The sequence below is a fragment of the Podarcis melisellensis genome (assembly GCF_964234715.1).
Source record: "Podarcis melisellensis genome assembly, chromosome: 11".
NCBI lineage: Eukaryota > Metazoa > Chordata > Lepidosauria > Squamata > Lacertidae > Podarcis > Podarcis melisellensis.
In genome coordinates this window covers 59,865,704-59,886,907 of record NC_138543.1, presented here as the reverse complement: position 1 = coordinate 59,886,907, position 21,204 = coordinate 59,865,704, and the positions used below count along the sequence as shown (strand labels likewise).

Below are 21,204 nucleotides of genomic sequence, written 5' to 3'. Positions count from 1 at the left end.
TTAAACCAGAGAGCAGGCAAATGCAGCCAGGAGTCTTACGCCTGATTGTACGTCATAGCCAAGCCTAGAAATTCTCCTGCATCTTTCCACAATTGTTGCACATAGTTCACAAATTGCACCTGTCTAATTGAGTGCACCAGCGGAGTGTGGTTCGGGCTCCTTCTGTCTACAAGAAAAAAGTTGGGTCAACCAGTCTATAATAACTGAAAGTACTGAAATGATGGTGTATTTTTCAAGGGCAGCGTCTCACAGCACACCCCTTGAGCATCCCCGCCTAAAGGGACTTTTGCAAGGCTCTTACATGAGCCTTGACATGCCGCTCACTGGCAGCAGCTGAGTGAGAAGAGCACAGGGCAGGCAGGAACTTACACCTTCCAGCCTTCCCTTATTTATCTCCTTAAAAAGTGCCCTCTGTTTGTTAGCTAAGAACATAGATTGATATCTGCTTGCACGCTCTTGGGCACTGTGGCCACAGCAGACAGCTTTCTGCTATGGATCTGTCCCAAGTCCCAAATTCAGCTTCCGGTTGACGGGAGTCCAGATTTCACAGTCGCTGCTCGACGCTCTCGTCGCCCTCGCAGTCTGGCTTCCTGCTCCCATCCAGCCGAGGGCGGTTGTGAAAGTCAATGAAGATGTTGTAGATGAAAATTCCAAGGAGGCTTCCCAACATCGGTGCGACCACTGGGACCCACCACCAATTATTTGATGCGCTGGGGGGAAGAGAGAGAAAAGCTGGTTTTATTCGGTTCTAGAAGAAGCTATGCTGGAGGAGACTCTTGAGAGTCCCATGGACTGCAAGAAGATCAAACCTATCCATTCTGAAGGAAATTAGCCCTGAGTGCTCACTGGAAGGGCAGATCGTGAAGCTGAGGCTCCAAGACTTTGCCTCCTCATGAGAAGAGAAGACTCCCTGGAAAAGACCCTGACATTGGGAAAGATGGAGGGCACAAGGAGAAGGGGACGACATGGTTGGACAGTGTTCTAGAGGCTACCAGCATGAGTTTGACCAAGCTGTGGGAGGCAGTGGAAGACAGGAGTGCCTGGCGTGCTCTGGTCCATGGGGTCACAAAGAGCCGGACACGACTAAACGACTAAACAACAACAAGAAGAAGCCAAGAACAGAAATTGAGCTCAGCTGCTGCTTCTTTGACGGCACCACCGGGGCCCACGTGGTTCTTTGCAGACCTGGTGGCAGTATTCAAAAGGATCTGGTACAGGGATGGGCAAGCTGTGTCCCTCTTGTTGCTGGATGGCGACTACAGGTGACAACCATTTTGAGCAGATGTTCCCTTCCTGACCCCCTTGGGTGTCAGTGGAGCACTCATAAGCCCGTCCTGCCCCAATTTGGGGCCACTTCCAAGTCGGGATCAGTGTGTGTGTGTGCGTGCGTGATCATGCATCTATCAGACCCACACAAAATGGTTTCTGCCCATATCTTCCCCATCCTTGAACTGGACCATCACTTGCCTGTACTGCCCCTCAGTTACATCCATCACAAATCAGTCTTCTTTTAATGCAAGGGCTGCCCCTCCAGAGGTTGTTGGAGTGCAATTCCCATCATACGTGGCTGAGCTGTCTTCAAGGGCAGCCCCAACTAAAGCGTGTTGCAGCAATCCAGTCTGGAAGTTACCAGAGCATGGAGCGCAATGGCCAAGGCATAGCTGTTCCAAAGGGGTTCCAGCTGAGCTGGGGGACAGGAGAGTGCTCCTTGCCATCAAGACCACCTGAGCCTCCGCTGACAGTGTTGAATCCAGCTGTACCTCCAAGCTGCTCCTTCAGAGGGGAGTGCAATCTCATCCAGATCTGGCAGTCTCCCACTCTGCACCCCCAATTACACAAAACAGGATTCAGGTTCAATTTATTGGCCCATCGTGCTTCCAAGCATTGCATCAAGTTCAGGAGACCTGTTTCCACCCGCAGCTTTTTTATACTCTCATTTTGTACTTTTAAAAGGGGGAAATCCTAGGTACACCACCTTGAATTCCATGGAGAGGAGGTAGGGTGCACATCAAAAGCACCTTTTGTACCCTTACTCCAGTCCTTAACAAATGTGATAGCTCAATGCACGACCTAACTTCTCAAATTTCACCTAACGTTGGGCGAGGAGGTTCAGACCTACCTTCGCATCCACAAGAGCTATCAACCAATTTGTTTCAATTGATCTGTATTTAAGTAAGTGGTTGTTGCCCACCCTGCACCTAACGGACAGAGCAAACCAGGAGTAATAAGAAAAAAAGGTTCAGTAATCAAATTTAATCAATCCATTCAAATAAGGGAGGCAGAAAAGGTGGGGATCTGCAATATTCACCTAGGAGACACCTGCCTTGCGAGTAGCACATGTGAACAAGATCTAGGGGTCTTAGTAGACCACACGCTTAACATGAGTCAATGGTGATGCAGCAGCAATGAAGGCTAATGCTATTCTAGGTTGCATCAACAGAAGTATAGTGTCCCGATCACAGGAATAGTACCACTCTATTCTGCCTTGATCAGACCACACCTGGAGTCCAGTTCTGGGCACCACAATTTAAGGAGGATATTGACAAGCTGGAATGTGTGCAGAAGATCATCAAGGGTCTGGGAACCAAGCCTTGTGAGGAATGGTTGAAGGAACTGGGTCTAACCTGGGAAAAGAGACTGGGAGGAGATATGATAGCCATCTTCAAATATCCAAAGGGCTGTCACAGGGAAGATGGACCTATCTTGGTTTCTCCTGATCTGGAGCGTAGGACATGAACCAGTGGCTCCAAGTTACAAGAAAGGAGATTCCAATGAAAACTTAGGAAGAACTTTCTGACAGTAAGAGGTGTTCAGCAGTAGAACAAACTCCCTCAGAAGGTGGTGGACTCTCCTTCCTTGGAGGTTTCCAAGCAGAGGTTGGCTGGCCACCTGTCCTGGATGCTTTAGTTGAGATTCCTACATTGCAGGGGGTGGGTTAGATGATGCTCAGGGTCGCTTCCCACTCCTATGATTCTATGGTAGAGAAAAGGAACTCACCTGAAGACCTCCAGCCCCCACCCAGCAACGGCTGTGAAGATCCTTGGTGGCAAGTCTCTGGAAGGGTTAATGGCGTAGCCTGTGTTCATCCCCAGGGACATGCCGATGACCGCAACCAGCAGCCCAACACTCAAGGCATGGGTGCCTGGAAGAGCACCCGCATTCTTCAGGTCGTTGATGGCGAGAATTCCAATCAATAGCACAGCTGTAGTGATGAACTGCAGGGATGAGGCAAGGAAGGAAGGAAGGAAGGAAGGAAGGGTGGATGGATATAATAAAAGATGGCAGCCCAGAGGCAGAAGAGGCCACTCCAAAACAAGGTGGGGGAAAGTCCAGCGTGGGGACCAATGGGGAACAGTCATTACAACCCGTTTCCCTTGCTTGCTTACCCCTTAACCCACCTGAGGCAGACACCAAAATGGCGTCCCCCTTCCCTGCTAGGGAAGAAGTGGTGAAGGAAGAAAGATTGACATCAGGATCCACTGCCCCAGTGGATCCTGCCACCTGAGGCGGTCACCTCATCTTGCCTCATGGCTGGGCCGACCCTGTCTTAACCCCCTGCATTCTTAAGACTGATTGGGTACATTTGTCTCTTAAGGAAGAGTCCCGTATGAGGACAATTATTATCTTAGCGTTTCAGGGTGGTCAAAGCTGTCCGTGTCTATTATCTAGAAGCCATAGAATGACTCCCTATGAAATAGTTGTGTTTTAACTGCTTTCCCTGATAATCCTACTGTTTAACTCTTTTAGCAAACCACTTTGGGATTGTTTTTTTAAAGTATATAACAAGAAGTATATAACTTTAATGAACTAAATAAATAAAGTCAATCCTGGTGCACTAACCTCATTTATAAATCCGCCCAAAGTCGACATGTACGGAGAAGGATAGGTGGCAAAGATGTTTGCCGTGCCAGCGGGCCCTCCAACCGTCAAGGTCCCCCCGCTATAATCGATCAGGGCCTCTGAAAGGGAAGCAACCAGATTAACAGCAAAAGCACAAGTTGGAGAGACTACAGGTGGACTTTTTGATCAAACCACTCTGCCCTTGCATGGATCCACAGTGTGTGTGTGTTTATGAGAGATAAGGGTGTTCGTGTGTCACTGAAACAACTAAAAAATTGAGGTAGTTCTTCTTTCTCCCCAGCTATTTTAGTGGCTTTGTGAGGGGTTGGGGGTCAAGGGAAGTAGCATACCATAATATAGTGAAAATGTCGTAGCAGAAGCCAAGAAGGATCCCACGAACTGGCCAATCACATACGCCGGAAGCTTGTACCATGGCAGATTCCCCACGACACAGTTTGCGAATGTAATTGCTGCGTTCATGTGAGCACCTTTCAGGGGCAAAAGAAATGGCAGGAACGTGAGAGGAAATGATGATAATAGTAGTAGCAATAATAGCATTTGCAAGCCACCCCTCCATCTTGCTAATTCTTGGAAGGGCTATCTTTGCAAAAACTAAAACACAACAAAGACCAATTCTGAGAGCGTTTGCTAAAAACACTACATAGGGAAATGCTAAGTGAAGGGAAATCAAAAGGAGAGCTTTCTCTTTTTTGGCTGTTTTCCTTTTCATTTAGATTAGTTTGTTTTTTATGGTATCGTATGCTGAAAATTTTCAATAAAAATAAAATGAAAAAAAGCAACACAAGCCAGTTCCACACTTCCATTCCGCACCCTCAGCTGCTGGAGGCAAGGAAAGTCAGCAAGGTGGTAACCAGATTATGGAAGTTGTTCTACGCATCATGGAGTGGGTGTTGGGATCTGCTTCTTAATCCTGAGAACCGTGGTTCTGTGAGTGTACCGATGGCCTCCATGTTGCGTCAAGGCTGAATCTGTACATTTCTAGAACTCCGGTATGTGGAAGTTCTCCGGATCCTTTACAGAAATCAGTATAAAACAGGGATGTAACACAAAGGTGAAAACAGCTTTCCACAAGATTGTGCCCAGATTATGGGTGCCCAATGGCAACCGCATGACGTAATGTGACATCATGACCTTGTATACATCTGGTTTCTACTGGAAGGCACTTCCAAGACTTCGTAGGGCCTTGGAGGTTGTGTCGGAGCCTCACAGTGTGGGTGCTGAGCACCCACACACAAAAACTGTGAGTGCCCTGACACCCAAGGCCCCCTAGAGTTGGCACCAGTGCTCATGCCCTCCAGTGCTTTGGGTCTACAGCTGTATAAACGACTAAGAATGTAAGAAAAACCCTCCTGGATCACTGGATCCCTTGCCCGTCTAGTCCAGCACCCTCTTTCACAGTGACCAATCAGGTGCTCCTGTGCGAAGCCCAAAATCAGGAGGACCTGAGCGCAAGGGCACATACTCCTTGCGGTTTCCAGAAACTGCTGTTCAGAAGCATTGCTTCCTGCAGCTCTGGAGGCAGCACATAACCATCATGACTAGTAGCTGTTAACGGAGAAATCTGAGGGCTCCTTTGGACCAAAAACAAGGACACCAGCCAGGAATACCAGAGCAAAACAACAGCCAGTAGGCTTGGTCTTTACTGAAGACTGTTGCGACAGGACTCCCACCTGCCACAAGGTAGAACAAGATGGAAGCCCCAAACTTTTATTAGCTGCTAATCCCCATGTTACACCCCCCAAACTACATCACTGTTACATCATGAAAGGGAAGGTCTGGTGGCACTAATCTGAGCATCCTGGACCCTGCCCCATGGTTCCCCTTGCCCCCCACCAAACACCCATCAAATGTAACAAAAAAAGATATTTACGGTACATTTCCCTGTTTCCCAGCCAAGTTAATCACACCCTTTTGTCTTCATCTGGGTTTGTTATTTCTGGAATGGCTACCTGTCTGGCCCTCAGGTATCAGGACGCCAGGGATTATCACTCAGGCAGAGGGGCTGCTGAGTAGCTGAGCTCACATGTCTATATGAATTTCTGAAGTTTTCCCAGTGAGCCAGTACATAGATACATCGATCAGTGAATTCTTAAATTTGGTATTCTGCAGCAGAGGTCCTTTGAATAGATAGGAAGAAACCGTGATGAAGTGTTTTGTGGGGACAAATCACAAAAGTGATTGTGCTGGTTTTGGTAGTGGGCTGCATGTGCATGATATCTGCTGGAGGGGCAACCCCCCCCCAACCTATACATAAATTCCTGCAATATAGCCATTGATTGCCCTCTTGTCCTCCATGGACTTGTCTAATGCTCTCTTGGAGCCATCTATGTTGGTGGCCATCACTGTCTCCTGTGGGAGAGAGTTCCACACTTTCCTTATCTTTTCTGAACCAGCTTCCTTGAATGTCCATGAGTTCTAGTGCCACGAAAGAGGGATAAAAACTTTTTTCTATCTGCTTTCTCTTGGGCTAGGTTTTGTAGTCTGAAACCTCTGGAGGGCACTGGTTGGGGAAGCCTACAGGAAAACCATCCCGGCAGAAAATGTTATGAAACACAGAACCTCTCTGTAACAGCAAAAGGAAAGAAAGAGAAGCACTAAAATAATATAGAAATCAATCTTTTAGAAATCAGCAAGGGGGGGTGGGTTAAAGCAATTTATGTCCAGATCTAAATGGATTGAAACTGCATTGTTCATACTAAAAGGGAGATCTTCCAGGCATCTACCAGACTCACCTGAGATTCCACCAGCTACGTGAATTCCTAACATGACACCGAATCCAAATCCCAGATTGATGCTCAGAAAGTCCCCAAAGCTATTCTTTCCTATTACCACCTGGGCAACAGAGCCCTGTCCAAAAACCTGTGGGGGGAGGGGGAAGAAGAGAGACCCATATGTGTCAAGGTATCCATCATCATGGTAGCAGGACAACATCACCTGTGCAAAGATCGTTCTTGTCGAAGCGATGATTCTTCAGCATCAACTTTGTTGGACTGGTCAAGTTGTACTGATGCCTGATTACCGTCTTCCAAAGCAACTACTCTATTCACAATTTAAGAATGGAAAGTGAAATAATGGTGGCCAATAAAAGAGGTTTAAAGACACTCTCAAAGCAAATCTTTAAAAATGTAGTATAAGCACTGATAACTGGGAAACACTGGCCTGCGCTCCAGTTGGAGAACAGCCTTTACCAAAGGTGTCATGGGGCTTTGAAGATGCTCAAACTCAGGATGAAAGGGAGAAACGTGCTAAGAGGAAGACATGCTAGGCAAACTGTCACTGTGATCAACTCCTGCCCAGAAACTAATGTCTCCACTATGGAAGGACGTGTGGATCCAGAATTGGCCTCCACAGTCACTTACGGATTCACAGTTAAAACCGTGTTCATGGAAGACAATTATATATATATGTGTGTGTGTGTGTGTGTGTGTGTAAAATTTTTAATTAGTTTTTTAACGCATCATTTTTAACAATAATTAAACATACTTTTACATCTTATTCAATTTTTTTGACTTCCATCAGTCCTGTCTGAAAATTCTCCAGTCTAATCACTTAGTATGCATTTCTTATTTTCCCTATTACATTTCAAACTCATAACCAATTTCTCTATCTTTTTCTACTTTGTAACACTTCGTATATTTCTCCTTACGAAACTTGTTTTTTTTGTAATTTGTAATTTAGCGTAATTTGTTGATTGCAGTTGCTCTTCAAATAATTCATATACTTCTTCCAATCTTCTGTAAATCTCTGGTCCCGCAGGTTTCGAATCCTTCCTGTCATTTTGTCCAGTTCTGCACAGTCCCATTAAAATGGAAGACAATCTTACTTGGCTATGAGGGATTGCCAAAGAAGAGCTCTAACCCACTGAGCTGTCCAGGCTGACATTAATGTATGACATTTACAGACCACCCTTTCTTCCAAGGAGCTCAAGGGCGTGTACATGGTTCTCCTCATCACCACAACACTCCCATAAGGCTGAGAGACTGGCCCGACGTCACCCAATGAGGTTCGTGGCTGAGTGCGGATGTGAATCCTGGTCTCCCAGGTCAAAAGCATATTATTTTCCTTCCAGATTCTAATGCCACTATCCCTGCCTAATCCCAAAGTGTCTAATACTGAATTGAATAGCGATGATAATGGATTAAACAGCCCTTGGAACAATAATATGATATTTTTATCCGGTTAGATGCTTAAAAAAATAAAAATAGCATTGCATGAGCTGTTCTTGAAGAAATGTTCCTCATTAAGTTGGGCATAATGGTGCTTTTATCAGATGCTTCCTCCAAATCATGAAACAATGGGTTCCAATCCATAACCAATTAATACAAGCAGATACCTAATGCAAATTGAAGTTCAGTACAAAATGTCCTCCCCCGTTTTCTCCCACAATATCATCTTTGAGTCGGCTTGTCGTTTACTATTCCAAATACACTGCTGAGAATATGAAAGGTTTGCTGATCTTCAGGTGGATCACTAAGCATGGTTAATGCGCAGTGCTCAGGTCGGCGGGTCACAGCCTGTGTGTGGGAGACATTGATCCTTCGTGTCCAGAACAAGGGGTGGAGATGACCGTTGCTGACTCTGTATGCCTTTAAAGCACCTTTTAAGTCTATCCTTTCCCTCAAAGAATTCTGGGCCCTGTAGTTTGCCCCTCTCAAAGTGACCAGCAACCTTTAACAAACTACAGTACAGCGGTACCTCAGGTTACAGATGCTTCAGGTTACAGACTCTGCTAACTCAGAAATAGTACCTCAGGTTAAGAACTTTGCTTCAGGATGAGAACAGAAATTGCGCGGTGGCGCCGCAGCAGTTGCAGCGGAAGGCCCCATGAGCTAAAGTGGTACCTCAGGTTAAGAACAGTTTCAGGTTAAGAACGGACCTCCAGAATGAATTAAGTTCTTAACCCGAGGTACCACTGTATCCAGAATTCTTTGAGCGGAGGGGAATGTTCTTTGAATGTGCTTTAAATATATAGTTGGCACACACAACACTGCAGAAGAGTTCAGAAGAGCCCCGAGGCAGGATCAGACCTAACAGATGCATTTTTGCACACACACTGGAGAGACTGGAGAATCGTATCTCAGAATTTAGATATGTGCACATTTTCAGGGATGCCTGTTTTGGTTCCGCTAATGTTTTGCAAACTTGATGAAGTCTGCTTCTGATGCAGACTGGATCCCCTTCCTGTCTCCTTCCTCATCCACACACATCACATTTTCAGGAACAAGAAGGGGGAGTGCATGTCCCAGCCTTTGCCACCCCCTCCTCGAATGACCCCTGCACCCTCGACCCCTGTCCTGCTCACCATCAGGATGAAGGTGGACAGAGCCTCTGCCAGTCCCTGTCGGATGGTTTCATTTCGGATCGTCAGCCAGCCGATGACTTTCTTCAGCATCTTGGTCTCCGACGGGCAGGAGATTCAGTCCCTGTTGGGAAGGCAGATGTCATAACTCCTGGTGGCACACTCTGAAGCGAGTCACTGTCCTCTCCTCCCCAGCCCTGACTGATGCCGGGTTAAAGGGTAACAAGGCAATTAAGCAGCAGCCTGATCTGCAATCTGCTCTCTCCGCCCTTCCTTCCTTCCTTCCTTCCTTCCTTCCTTCCTCCCTTCTTGCATAAAACTGTAGCATTGGAAGGGACTACAGTATGAGGAATAGTTCTGCACTATCCAGTGCAGAAAAGTTTTGCTGGATGTGGGGCTCAAACCCACAGGCCTGAGATTAAGAGTCTCGGGCTCTGCTGCAAGAAAGGGTTTAGTTATACAAGACCTAGGTTTCAAACGGAAGTGATTGAAGGGAAAGTGAAACTACTGAAGGCTGCATACAGCCTACTATTAGAATGGGAGACGAAAGATGAAGAGGTAAAATCAGTTATGATTAAATGGGCACAAGATGTAGGTCACAACATTATGATGGAAGATTGGGAAAAATTATGGAAAACTGACTTAAAATTTACAGATTGTTCCCTATTGAAGGAGAATTACATGAAGATGATGTACAGATGGTACACAACACCAGTACAGTTAGGGAAAATGTACAAAACTAGTTCAAATATATGTTGGAAGTGTAAGGAAAAGGAGGGGACATTTTATCATATGTGGTGGGATTCTAAGGCAATTAAAATTTTTTGGGAAATGATATACAACGAATTGAAGAAAATGTTCCATTTAACATTTGTTAAAAAACTTGAAGCATTTTTATTAGGGATTGTAGGGAAAGATCTGCCAAAAAAGCTGAAAAACATCTTCATGTATGCGACAACGGCTGCGAGAGTTTTAATAGCACAAGGATGGAAGACTGAAGAAACCCCAACTAAAGAATCGTGGCAAGAAAAATTGATGGACTATGCAGAACTGGCAAAACTGACATACAAGCTACGGGACAAGGATAACTGTGACTTTAAGCATGAATGGGAACCCTTTACAAAGTATTTGAAGACACAACAAAGCGAACTGTACTCCTTGGCTGGTTTTGAATAAACATTCACAAACTTTTTACTGATAATAATCAGCTAAATAGTTTGAGGATTTATACAACTGTGGGGGGAGGGAGGGGAGGGAGGAAAAATGGGGGGGAAATAAGGATGATATGTTTCTGGATAATATGTTTTGTTTTAATTTTGAATAAAAAGTTTTTTTTAAAAAAAAAGAGTCTCAGACACTGCCGACTGAGCTATGTATCATTGTTCCCCTGTGAACCACAGAAGCAATTTATCATCTCTGCCTGACGACATCAGCTGCGCTTGGAAGAAAAACAGACCCGCCTTAAGGGAAGCCCGCATGCATTGGATCCAAGATGAGACCCAGGACACCCAAAGAAAAGAAAAAAAAAGGAACTACACTAAGCAGTTGAAGAGCACCGTGACCCCCCACCTGTGAGATTCATGGCCCAAAGGGAATTTGAACCCCAGCCGCCCAGGCCCTAGACCAACATTCTAATCCAGTGTGTCTCAAACTTGGGTCCCCAGCTGCTGTCTGGACGCAAGTTTGAGAAACACTGCTCTTACCACTATGCTGCACCACCTCTACACTGACTGGCTGCTGTTCTCCAGTGCTTCAGGTGGCATGGTGGGGGCCTCTCCCAGCCCTCCTTGGGAGATACCAGTGGGGATTTGCATGCAACATAAATGCTCTCGTCTCTGAACGAACCCTTCAATAGGACTTTTCCCAGGTGGCTTCCCTGTCCTTGTGGAGCCCAGTCACCTGCATGGTGGAAATCTCATAGCAAGCTTGGCTGGGCACATGTACAGGTGAATATGCCTCTGAATACCAGTTGTTGGAAAGTGCAGGTGGACAGAGTGCTGTTATGCTCATGTCTTGCCTGCAGGCTTCCCAGAAAGGCATCTGGTGGGCCACTGAGAAAAGAAGATGTTGGACTTGATGGGCCATTGGCCTGAGCCAGCAGGTATGTCTTATAGATTCATAGAATTGTAGTGTTGGACGTGACCTCAAAGGGTCATCTATACATCCCCCGGTGATTCAGGAATTGCAGCTGTAGATTCCCTGACAAATAGCCATCCAGTCTCTGTTTAAAAACCTCCAACCAAGGAGAGTCCACCGCCTTCGGAGTGGGTTCGTTCTACGGTGAAACATCTTTTACTGTTAGAAAATCCTTCCTAATGTTTAGCTGGAATCTCTATTTGTATACTTAGAATCCATCAGTTTCTGATACGTCATGTTTTCTCGTGAAAATTCATCAGCATTGTAGTGTGATTTTCTCCTAATACACACTGTTTTGCAAAGCATCTTTCCCTACGACAACAAACTTGTGTATGATAGTTTCACTAATATATGCATTTCTGTGCACACTTCACCCTGGCCAGTGCATTTTTGTAGGAATTAATTGGCTGGAAATATGAAATTCTAAGAAGTGTGAATTTTGAAGGACGGCCATGCTCTGCTTTGCATTTTGTTTCCAAGACTGTGGATGGGGCAGGTTCTCCTTTAAATGTGAATTCCTCCCCATTTCTGTGTCTAGTGAATGTGTATATTTGCAGGAACTTGTCTGTGCTTTATGAGGGATAAAGTTCTATCACTTCTGCAGCCAGCAATTCCAGGTTAAAAACATAGCATGAAAATTTACGGAAGTCCACTAGGGGGCAGTGCCATAGCAAACAGCAAGCACTTTTTCTGAAGCGCTGAATTACCTGGTGAAGACCACCTTGTCTATCATGGGCATTCAGTTGCAGAAAATTTGTTCCTTCTTTGCATAGTATTTGCATTGCTACTTCTGGAGTTCTGGATTGTTCTTGCTCCTTATTAAATAGTATCTTAATTCCCTCCGCACCCTGCTCAAAGTTTTATCACTGATATATGATGGACATAAACACTTCAAAAGCTGCATGCTGCTTTCTGGCTGAAAAAAATGTTTACTATGCACAGAGCAAAGTAACAATGCTAGCCAATGGCAGTAGGGAGCAAAAGTCCAGACCCAGAAATACACACACACACACACACACACACACACACACAATAAGGGCATCCCTGGGTTTCCCTTTATCTAATCTCACAGCTTTTGGAAAACAAAAAAAAATCCTTCCAGTAGCACCTTAAAGACCAACTAAGTTAGTTCTTGGTATGAGCTTTCGTGTGCATGCACACTTCTTCAGATACACTGAAACAGAAGTTTCCAGACCCTTCTATATAGTGAGAAGGTGGGGAGGGGTATTACTCAGAAGGGTGGTGGGAATGGGTGATTGGCAGATAGCTGTGGTGAGCCTGTTGACGACTCGCGTCCCCCTGTAGTATGTAATTCACTACATATCAATGTGGGGTGGCTGCTTTGGCATAGCCAAGCTTTCCTCTGGCTTTGAAGGGCCCAGCCAGCACCCAAGAAGTGGGTGGGTGGCAGCAATCAGCACGATACAAAGAGACTGCAAGCTGATCAACCAGGGCTGATCTACTGAATCATCTGCCTGCAGAAGAGAACTTCTCGGATATGAAACATGGAGAAAATTAAGGCACAGAAAATTCATCTACCTTCAAGAGCCATATGTTTCTTGACATGGCACTAACTTCAACTTCCAAGGGTCAATACAGAGAACACATTTTCACACAAACAGGAACCGTCTCTGGGGCTGACAAAAAATATGTATCATCGGAGCAGATAGCACGCTGGAGTTGCTGTCAGCTGGGTTAAGCTGTTGAAATTATCTAGGGATTTTCCCCCTTTTTTTCAGTAAAAACAGTCAGAATATAAAAGCAGGTCAAAGTAGGCCAACATCCTCTGCCTCACCTTCTCTGATACCTCTGAGTAAGGAAGGGCCAATTGGGAGTTGGCTAGGCAGGCAAATGAAACTCAGAGCCCAGCTCTAATTCATCAGGAAGTCAGTGCATACAATGAAATTATTCAGAGTTTGATCTATATACTCTCAGGGTAGGGCCAGAAGGAACATGATGCCACGACCTATCGGAAGCTGAGCAGGTCTGGGTCTGGTTAGTGCTGGTTAGAGACTGCCTGAGAACCACAGGTGCATGCATGCTACTTTGGGCTCCATGATGAAAGAGAAGGTTAAGTGCAAGTAAATAAACATATAAATATGAGCAGCTAGAGATCAAATGTTGCTAAATGACAGCTTTAAGCCATTTCTCCAGCTCTATGAGGAGCACCTAAAGGCTGGCTGCCAACCTGTGAAAATGAGATGGTGGTGCCTAAAAGCACGCCATGATTTTTCCAGGCCCCCTAAAGGACCTGAAAAGGTTGTATCCCTAAGTTATCATTTGAACTCTTTCACTTCTAGCCCTCTCCCCAAAGCTACAAACAGACCCCCAATCTCATTTTAACCCATTGCTCCAAAGTCGTTCCAAGAAGTTGTTCTCCACACACCATCTCTTCTAGATGCTGAAAGGAAAGATCTTACTCTCCTCCCATGGCCAGAGGGGGACAACCAAACAGAGACTAAAATCTAGTTGGAAAGATTTAGTTTAAATACATCAGCCGAAGACCTATGTATGCAAATTAGTTCCAAAAAGATGTGAGCATATTAGTACCAAACAGAAATCAACAGCAGATTATATATACATAAATCTTGGGAAAGAATAAAGTATGTGTGGATGACAGTAAGGAACAGCATATGCAGATAATGATTACATGGAAAACAAAACAGCACCTGTTTATGCAATTACTTGCATATACTGTTCCTTATACAGTACACTGCTCCCTTCCTCATGATTCATTTACTGTATTTGTTGCTCTATAAGACTCACTTTTTGCCTCCTAAAAAGTAAGGGGAAATGTGTGTGTGTCTTATGGAGCGAATGCAGGCTGCGCAGCTATCCCAGAAGCCAGAACAGCAAGAGGGATTGCTGCTTTCACTGCGCAGGGATCCCTCTTGCTGTTCTGGCTTCTGAGATTCAAAATATTTTTTTTTCTTGTTTCCCTCCTCCAAAAACTAGGTGCGTCTTGTGGTCAGGTGCGTCTTATAGAGCGAAAAATACGGTATATACAATATGCTGTTGTTCTTTCTTTGATATCTTTATGCTCACATCATTCATGAACTAAAATCCATTCATACATCTCAGGCGACTCTCCCCGACCCCTCACAACAACCCTGCAGAGTAGGGCGAGGGGCGAGAGAGAGGGAGGCTGGCAGGCCGAGGTCCCCCCGCCCTGGGAGTGAGGGCTTCCCCCGTAACCCCCGGGTCTGGCTCCCCACTCGGCGGGGCGTCTTTCCTGCGGCAACGGAGGCGGCTCTCTGCACATGCTCAGGAACCACGGCAGCCTTTGCCGTCGTTTATCACCGGCCCGCTGTCAAATTACGATACGATACGATACAATCATCTTTATTGTCATTCTCCCATCCAGAACAACGAAACTGAAAAAATCTATATAAGACATTAAAAAACCAACAAGCCTGTTATCCCAGCTATCCCAACCTGGTTAGCCCCATTTTTAAATACAATATACTGCCATAAAGACTCCTTGCACTGCATTTAAAAACAAAATCACATTTGAATAGAAACCGTTTCTCAGGCGGCTAGTCCTAGTCTTTATAACCCTGGACCTTCTTCCAAAAGGCAGAAGCTGAAAGAGATCGATAGTTTCTTGGGTCCTCTGGTGGTCCTTTTTTATATATAGGAATTATGATGGACTCCTTCCATGATCTAGGTATTTGGCCTGTGGCATTAATTGCATCAAAGATTTTTGCAAGAATTTTGGCCCACTATGCTGGGTGTTGTTTAATAGCTTCCGCCGGGATCAGATCGGGCCCTGGGGCTTTATCAGTTTTCAGTTTAGCAATTAAGTCTACTATTTCCTCCGGGTCAGTATCTGGCCATATGGGCAAGTGACTTGAAAGAGTATCAGATTGAATGTTAGAGATATCTGTCTGGGAGAAATATTTTCTTAGAAAGAGACCATTTCCGCCCCCTGCTTTTCCTTCTCCTCTCGCCACCCCCTGACCTCAAGTCCATCCTGAGGTAAAGATACAGCCCTCACTCCAACAAGCAGCCACACCCGCCATCTTGAAACAACCGCCACTCCCAGCGTCCATCTGACCTGCCACGCCCCACATGCCTCACTCTGACCTCCGATTGGCTGATGGGGCCCGGGCTTTGCCCAGATACGGCGCAAGCAATGTGTTGTCAGAGGAGCCGGCCAATGGGGAGGACTCGGAATGGGCGGGTGGAGAAAGGGGGGAGGAGGAGGAGGAGCCGGCTCTCCCATTGCCTTCTGGGAGTCGTAGTACCTGCTCTCCATTCATTCCCCGCTACAGAAGGGCCAAATGGAGGCAGTGAGAGATTTTACTTTCTTGGGCTCCATGCTCACTGCAGATGGTGACAGCAGTCACAAAATTAAAAGACGCCTGCTTCTTGGGAGAAAAGCAATGACAAACCTAGACAGCATCTTAAAAAGCAGAGACATCACCTTGCCAACAAAGGTCCATATAGTTCAAGCTCTGGTTTTCCCAGTAGTGATGTATGGAAGTGAGAGCTGGACCATCAAGAAGGCTGATCACCGAAGAATGGATGCTTTTGAATTCTGGTGCTGGAGGAGACTCTTGAGAGTCCCATGGACTGCAAGAAGATCAAACCTCTCCATTCTGAAGGAGATCAGCCCTGACTGCTCACTGGAAGGACAGATCCTGAAGCTGAGGCTCCAATACTTTGGCCACCTCATGAGAAGAGAAGACTCCCTGGAAAAGACCCTGATGTTGGGAAAGATGGAGGGCACAAGGAGAAGGGGACGACAGAGGACGAGATGGTGGGACAATGTTCTCGAAGAGACCAACATGAGTTTGACCAAACCGCGGGAGGCAGTGGAAGACAGGAGTGCCTGGCGTGCTCTGGTCCATGGGGTCGCAAAGAGGCAGACACGACTAAACGACTAAACAACAACAACAACACACAGAAGTAATTCAACCAGTGTTTAATTGCTTTTTAGTTGTTGATTTTCCCGCCTGGCCCCAATATTTTTAGCTTGTCTTATTTTCATCCGTGAGCTGCCTTGAGTCCCCGTCAGGAAAATAAATATGTGATCATTCTAATAATAAATTCAAGCCCGGCATTTTTCACCCCTATATACAATGCTGGCAAGAGAGGAAGGCCACCTATAACTTAGAGTGCAGAGGTGAAACAATCATATGATCCTTGGATGAAGGGTGTCATAGAAATTTGATGAATTTACTTTTCTTTAATAAATACAACAATGATATTGCCTTGACCTGCTTGGCCAAAAAATCTCACACGGCTTTTGGATTCAGCAAAACCCAGGGGGACCTCAGTGAAACTGCAAGGCCACACCTGCACACCCCTGGCCCATTGTCCCAGGCCAGGTGAGCAAGAGGTCTCCTTTCCACTGACATCATTGCACTCCTGATGTTGCCATAAATAATGCTGTGACCTCACGTCTCCAGGGGCTTGGGGGCCCCTAGCAACGCTGGTGAGGAGGAGCCACATTATCAGAGAGTTTTTATTTCCTTTTGCCCCCTGAAGATTACGGATCACAAAGAGGCGAAGGAGAATATCAGGTAAAATAACTCCTGCGCATTCAAACTGGCTGCCTCTGGTTGCTAACCTTCATTCTGACAGATTGTTAGTTAACTGCCCTGGATACTTTCCTTTTTTTGAGTATTTTATTCCCTAAAGGAATAAAATAAATTGTCGGGTTGGCCAAATAACAGCCCATCATGATAGTGAGATTCTATGAAGTTTGGATCCCATTTGCTCCAGGAGTTGCCGTCGCTTAGCCCCAGAACGTGTTTCCAGCCCTAAAGAATCTCAGTCTTGGGACAGGAGAACTAATGAAGGGAAGGAGGCCTCTGAACATATGCAAAGTGCCTTTCCTTTCACCACTTGAGTTGCAGCAAGCAGTTCCTACCCCTTGTTGCACACCAACCCAGTCACCTTCTTCTTGCTGCTCTAGCCTGACACTCTGCGACTATGGGAGACATAAGACCCTCTTGGGGTGTCGATGCTGTGAACCCCTCCATCGTAGCCTCAGGCATAGATGTGTAAATAAACCACAAATCCTCAAGACATCACAGTCTCCGCTGCCCCTCAATCCCAAAAGGAAACACAAGCCTGGGTAAATGCCAGGAACCCGTGGAATCTCGCACCACGGAGATTGGTTGGCGTGAAGCAATAGGGAGGGATTGCTTGCTGCCCCTCAAGTGGTGAAAGGAAGGGGGGGTCCAAAGGGGTTCCAAAGAGCAAAACAACCAGGGGGCCATTTCCTCTCTTGCAGGATGACCTCCTTCCTGAAGAAGCTCCGGGGCCTGAAAAAGAAGGACCAGGAAAGTAATGAAAACATCCAGGAAAGCAACCAGGGGCAGCGGGATAAGCTGGAGGCCCCGTCATCTAGTCTGCAACAGAGTGCCACCCACGACCCGGCTGGCCGGAGAACCTCCCAGCTCTTGCCCATGCTGGTGAAACCTTCCCAGTCACCTGCGGAGGCCAGGAGGAAATCTCAGGCCCCTCCGGTAGTCTTCCCAGAGCTGGTCCAGCGTCAGATCAGCACTGTTCAGCCAGTCAGCAGCAGGCAGGACTCCAGGCAGCAGCGGCAGTTGTCCCTGGGGAAAAAGAAGAGCCCTGAGGATTCTGGGCCAGTGTTCCCAGGTGAGTAGGCAGAACCAGATCCCTTTCGGGTTCCCCTTGGCAAGGCCTGCGTCATCCAAGGCCGGGGTCTCTCTTGATCTCTGGGCGCAAGTCCCACCCACCCCACCCCTCCTTTTTAAGAGGCGTGTAACATGGAGCAGGGACTTCCAGGTGGCTGCCCCTGTTGTGTTCTGCATTGCTGCGGGTTGGACTAGGTGACCCCGCAGGTCCCTTCAAACGCTAATGTTCTATGACCCCTTCTCAGTTATGGCATGCATCCGCTATCTGCACTTTCCAGAAACCATTTTTCCCAGTTTGGTGAAAGGGGACAAATTCAACACAGCGCTAAGCAGATTGCTACATTAGCTCAGACATTTCTGCTTTCCTGGCGGGACAACCTACCCGCTCCTTCCCCTCTGCATGCTTTGTTCTGGGGGTTCACCTGCCTATCCCTGAGCCAATTAGGGGGTGCTTGGGGGCATATGGGGAGAAGAGAGGGTGGGGGAAGCCCAGTTGTCCTAGCAGAAGTCCAGGGTGCATGGAACGTACACACAGGCTCTGTGCCACAACATGTGGGAAGTGTCTTGTAATTCTGGATATACAGGAGTTTACAGTGAAGAGCAACGACTAAGTAGTACTAGGAGCCGTGGGGAGCTCTTTCATTAGGAGGTCCCTGATGAGGGCTGGAAATTACCCTCAGCACCCCAGAAAGACCCCTCCCCTGAAAGTTGACACCAGTATGATAGACACCAGGTGGTGCCATTTGAAGCATGCAGAGATGACATGGTGCGGCTGCCCTTTGGGGCTGCCATTGCTGGTCCGAGGAACTGAGCCGATGCAGCCGTTCTGTGGCCCCTTCCCCATGACCTGCTTCCTGAACCTTCGTCCGAATCCGTTTGCCAAAGTTTGTGAGGATGTTGAATGAGGTCCGCGACTGAGCGCTCGTTCCGATTCGTTCGCAGGGAGATGAGACAATGTCACGTCAAGCAAATGCTAGCTCCCACTTTGCATTCTAGTTTCGCTGTCACTTTTCCCAGCACGAAAAATGTCCAATTTGGAGTCGGTTGTGGAGCGGGAAGTAGGTTCGTTGTGCAAATCGCTTTAACTGAGCGACCTGACTCTGCTGACGTGCCATTGAATCCCATCTGGAAGGAGCAACTGGACAAAGAACTGACCATTCCCTCTCCTCTGCCTCTTTTACTCAACTCTCTCTCTCTTTCTCAAGAACTCTCAGATGAGAAATTTGGATACTTGTGGGCGGGTAAAAAGCTGCTGAGAGGAAGGTCGCTCAGAGAGACTTTGGAGATGATGGATGAGCGGGAGATTTTGGACACCATCCTCAAACACCTCCAGCCAGCTCCCCAGGTGTGTGTGATGCAGGGTAGATTTAAATAAAATCAATTCAAATCATGATTCAAATCACTAGCCAGTAAGATTTTGGGAATAATAAATGTTCAGAGTTGGTTTTTGCAGTTATATCAAAAACTACTGATTTGGTTATACTGTTAGAAATGCATAGACAGATAATTAAGATATTTCTAGTCTAGTCTATTTCTAGGCATGCATATTTTTTTAAGAGAAGACAAGTGGCAAATAAATGGCAACTGTTCTCTAGCCAAAAAAAATGACACTTTTCTTAATTTCATTCCCTTTTCTTTCCGACTTTAAAAGCAGACCTCCAGTATCCACAGAAAATCGACTATCTTGTCCCAGGATTCAGCTGCCTCAAACCTGAGAGCAGCAGTCCCTGGCCAGCAGAAGACCTCTAAGTCAGGACATGAGAAGGTAAGTTCTGAGTATCATAGATGACACCGGGTAGGGTGGGCAGCATACAATCTGAGGAAAGAAGAACAGAGAAGTCTTACTTTCTTTCTTAGCACAGGCCTTGTACATAGCAGCGAGACACTGAACAAAACATTCAGAGGCAAAGCTCCCTCAGAACTACCAAGCCAATCAGAGTGCAGGCTTCCTCAGTAAGCGTCAGCAAGCAAAACCTCCACCTTTCCCTCTTTTGGTTATTTGGCTTGAACATGAACACAAATCACCTGGAATGACCTCCTGTTGGAAGGGTAAACTTCCAGCAAAACATTTTCTTCACGGAGCGTGGGAGGTCATCCCCCCCCACTCCTGCTTAGCACACTCAGAACCTGAGGGACAAGCTAGAGAGGGCCATAAAAATCTGGTCTCCAGCTGTTTTTGAACTACAATTCCCATCGTCCCTGACCACTGGTCCTCCTAGCTAGGAGTGATGGGAGTTGTAGTCCAAAAACAGCTGGAAACCCAAGTTTGGGAAACCCTGATCTAATGTTGATATTTTAAGAAGCTTTGAACAAGGGTTCTGTGGGGGAAGCAAGACCATTCATGGGGCGTGAGGGTGCTTTTAATGTCTGGTGCAGATGGAACTCTGGTTTCTTCTGAGCTCGAGGGTACACAGCAATTGGCTCCCCCTTTCCCCCTTTGGGAAAAGAGAGGGACAGAGCGTTTTGAGGAGATTTCACCCCTCCCATATCCAAGAATCTCCTGATGAGTCTGCTGATTCTCCAGAGAGAAAGAGGCGTGTTCTGCTCTCTACTTATTCTACTCCAGCACCAAGTCAGTCACTCAGTCAGTGTGTCGGAGAGAGAGAGACTGAGTGTTAGAGATTGTGTGTATAGATAAGGTTGCTGCTAAGAGCAGCTGCAGACACTCAGTGTAGTGCAGCATTCATTTATGCTTAGACCTCATTAAGCTCTGTATATAGTTGTATAGTAGTTGTAGATAGAATAAAAGAAGTTATTCTACAGAGCTGCTCTCCGAGTTGTTTATATACTCTGCTAGACTCTGCTGTGTGACGACTGTCTACTTGTGGAAGTGAATCCGGTGCTCACAACTCTAAGCTGTGAGTCCACAGCACTTTGACCTGTTCCTGTGCAGAAGGTGGTCTCTGGAAGTGCTACCCAGCTCGCCTAGCCCAGTCGGGGCTGAAGTGCATGAGTCCAGTTACTGGCACTGGCTCAAGGGCGATGCTGACACATTTGGCAATCTCCCTCCTTGAGCAGGCTGACCAACTCTGCCTCTTCTGGCTGTCCCCGCAGGGAATGCAAGGAGGTCGTCTGAATGCAACCTGCCGCTCAGGTTTCCCTCCTCTCTCTTGGCAACCAACAACTGTGCCGTAGGTGGGGTGCCAGAAAAGAGAACACCCTCTCCCAATTTCAGTCATGCAGGGTGGATGGGGAGACCCATAAGAGGCTGCGGGTGCAGGTATTAGTTTTCTTAAAAAGTGGGAAGAACCTAGGCTTAGTGCATCTAGAACAAAAGTGTGTTGTAAGAATGAA

General features: G+C 46.6%; 2 protein-coding genes across 8 annotated transcripts in view; one reads left to right on the top strand and one right to left on the bottom strand.

Annotated features, from left to right (window-relative positions):
- Window positions 1-204: 204 nt before the first annotated feature.
- LOC309380144 (aquaporin-7-like) lies at window positions 205-15,522 on the bottom strand. 3 transcript variants are annotated; one of them, XM_081929996.1, is made up of 7 exons: window positions 15,383-15,522; window positions 9,164-9,284; window positions 6,594-6,720; window positions 4,191-4,328; window positions 3,841-3,959; window positions 2,998-3,215; window positions 205-710 (listed from the first exon to the last, which is right to left on the bottom strand). In XM_081929996.1, exons 2-7 carry the CDS (start codon window positions 9,251-9,253, stop codon window positions 545-547), a joined length of 858 nt encoding a protein of 285 aa, XP_081786122.1. In that variant the 5' UTR covers window positions 9,254-9,284; window positions 15,383-15,522; the 3' UTR covers window positions 205-544. The 3 variants fall into 3 exon arrangements, with proteins under 3 accessions (XP_081786122.1, XP_081786123.1, XP_081786124.1); XM_081929997.1 differs by lacking the exon at window positions 15,383-15,522 and adding an exon at window positions 15,294-15,312; XM_081929998.1 differs by lacking the exons at window positions 4,191-4,328; window positions 15,383-15,522 and having other exon boundaries at window positions 9,164-9,443.
- A 146-nt stretch (window positions 15,523-15,668) lies between these two features.
- LOC309379988 (maestro heat-like repeat family member 5) overlaps window positions 15,669-21,204 on the top strand; it is a 37,435-nt gene continuing 31,899 nt past the window's right edge. For 2 of the 5 annotated variants that reach the window (XM_081929598.1, XM_081929594.1), the window contains exons 1-4: window positions 15,670-16,207; window positions 17,541-17,911; window positions 19,116-19,255; window positions 19,562-19,675. In XM_081929598.1, the coding sequence (XP_081785724.1) occupies window positions 16,056-16,207; window positions 17,541-17,911; window positions 19,116-19,255; window positions 19,562-19,675 (777 nt within the window). In that variant the 5' untranslated portion in view covers window positions 15,670-16,055. Of the gene's footprint in view, window positions 16,825-17,540; window positions 17,912-19,115; window positions 19,256-19,561; window positions 19,676-21,204 lie in introns of all 5 variants that reach the window. The other 3 variants (XM_081929596.1, XM_081929595.1, XM_081929597.1) reach the window with 3 other exon arrangements.

Excerpts from the sequence above, each read along its gene's own strand:
- LOC309380144 (XM_081929996.1), bottom strand. The coding sequence starts at position 9,253 with ATGCTGAAGAAAGTCATCGGCTGGCTGACGATCCGAAATGAAACCATC. Across the intron at positions 4,329-6,593 it reads CGTAGCTGGTGGAATCTCAG|GTGCTCACATGAACGCAGCA; the intron begins GTGAGTCTGGTA and ends TGCCCCTGAAAG. Across the intron at positions 3,216-3,840 it reads TGGGCGGATTTATAAATGAG|TTCATCACTACAGCTGTGCT; the intron begins GTTAGTGCACCA and ends TCATCCCTGCAG.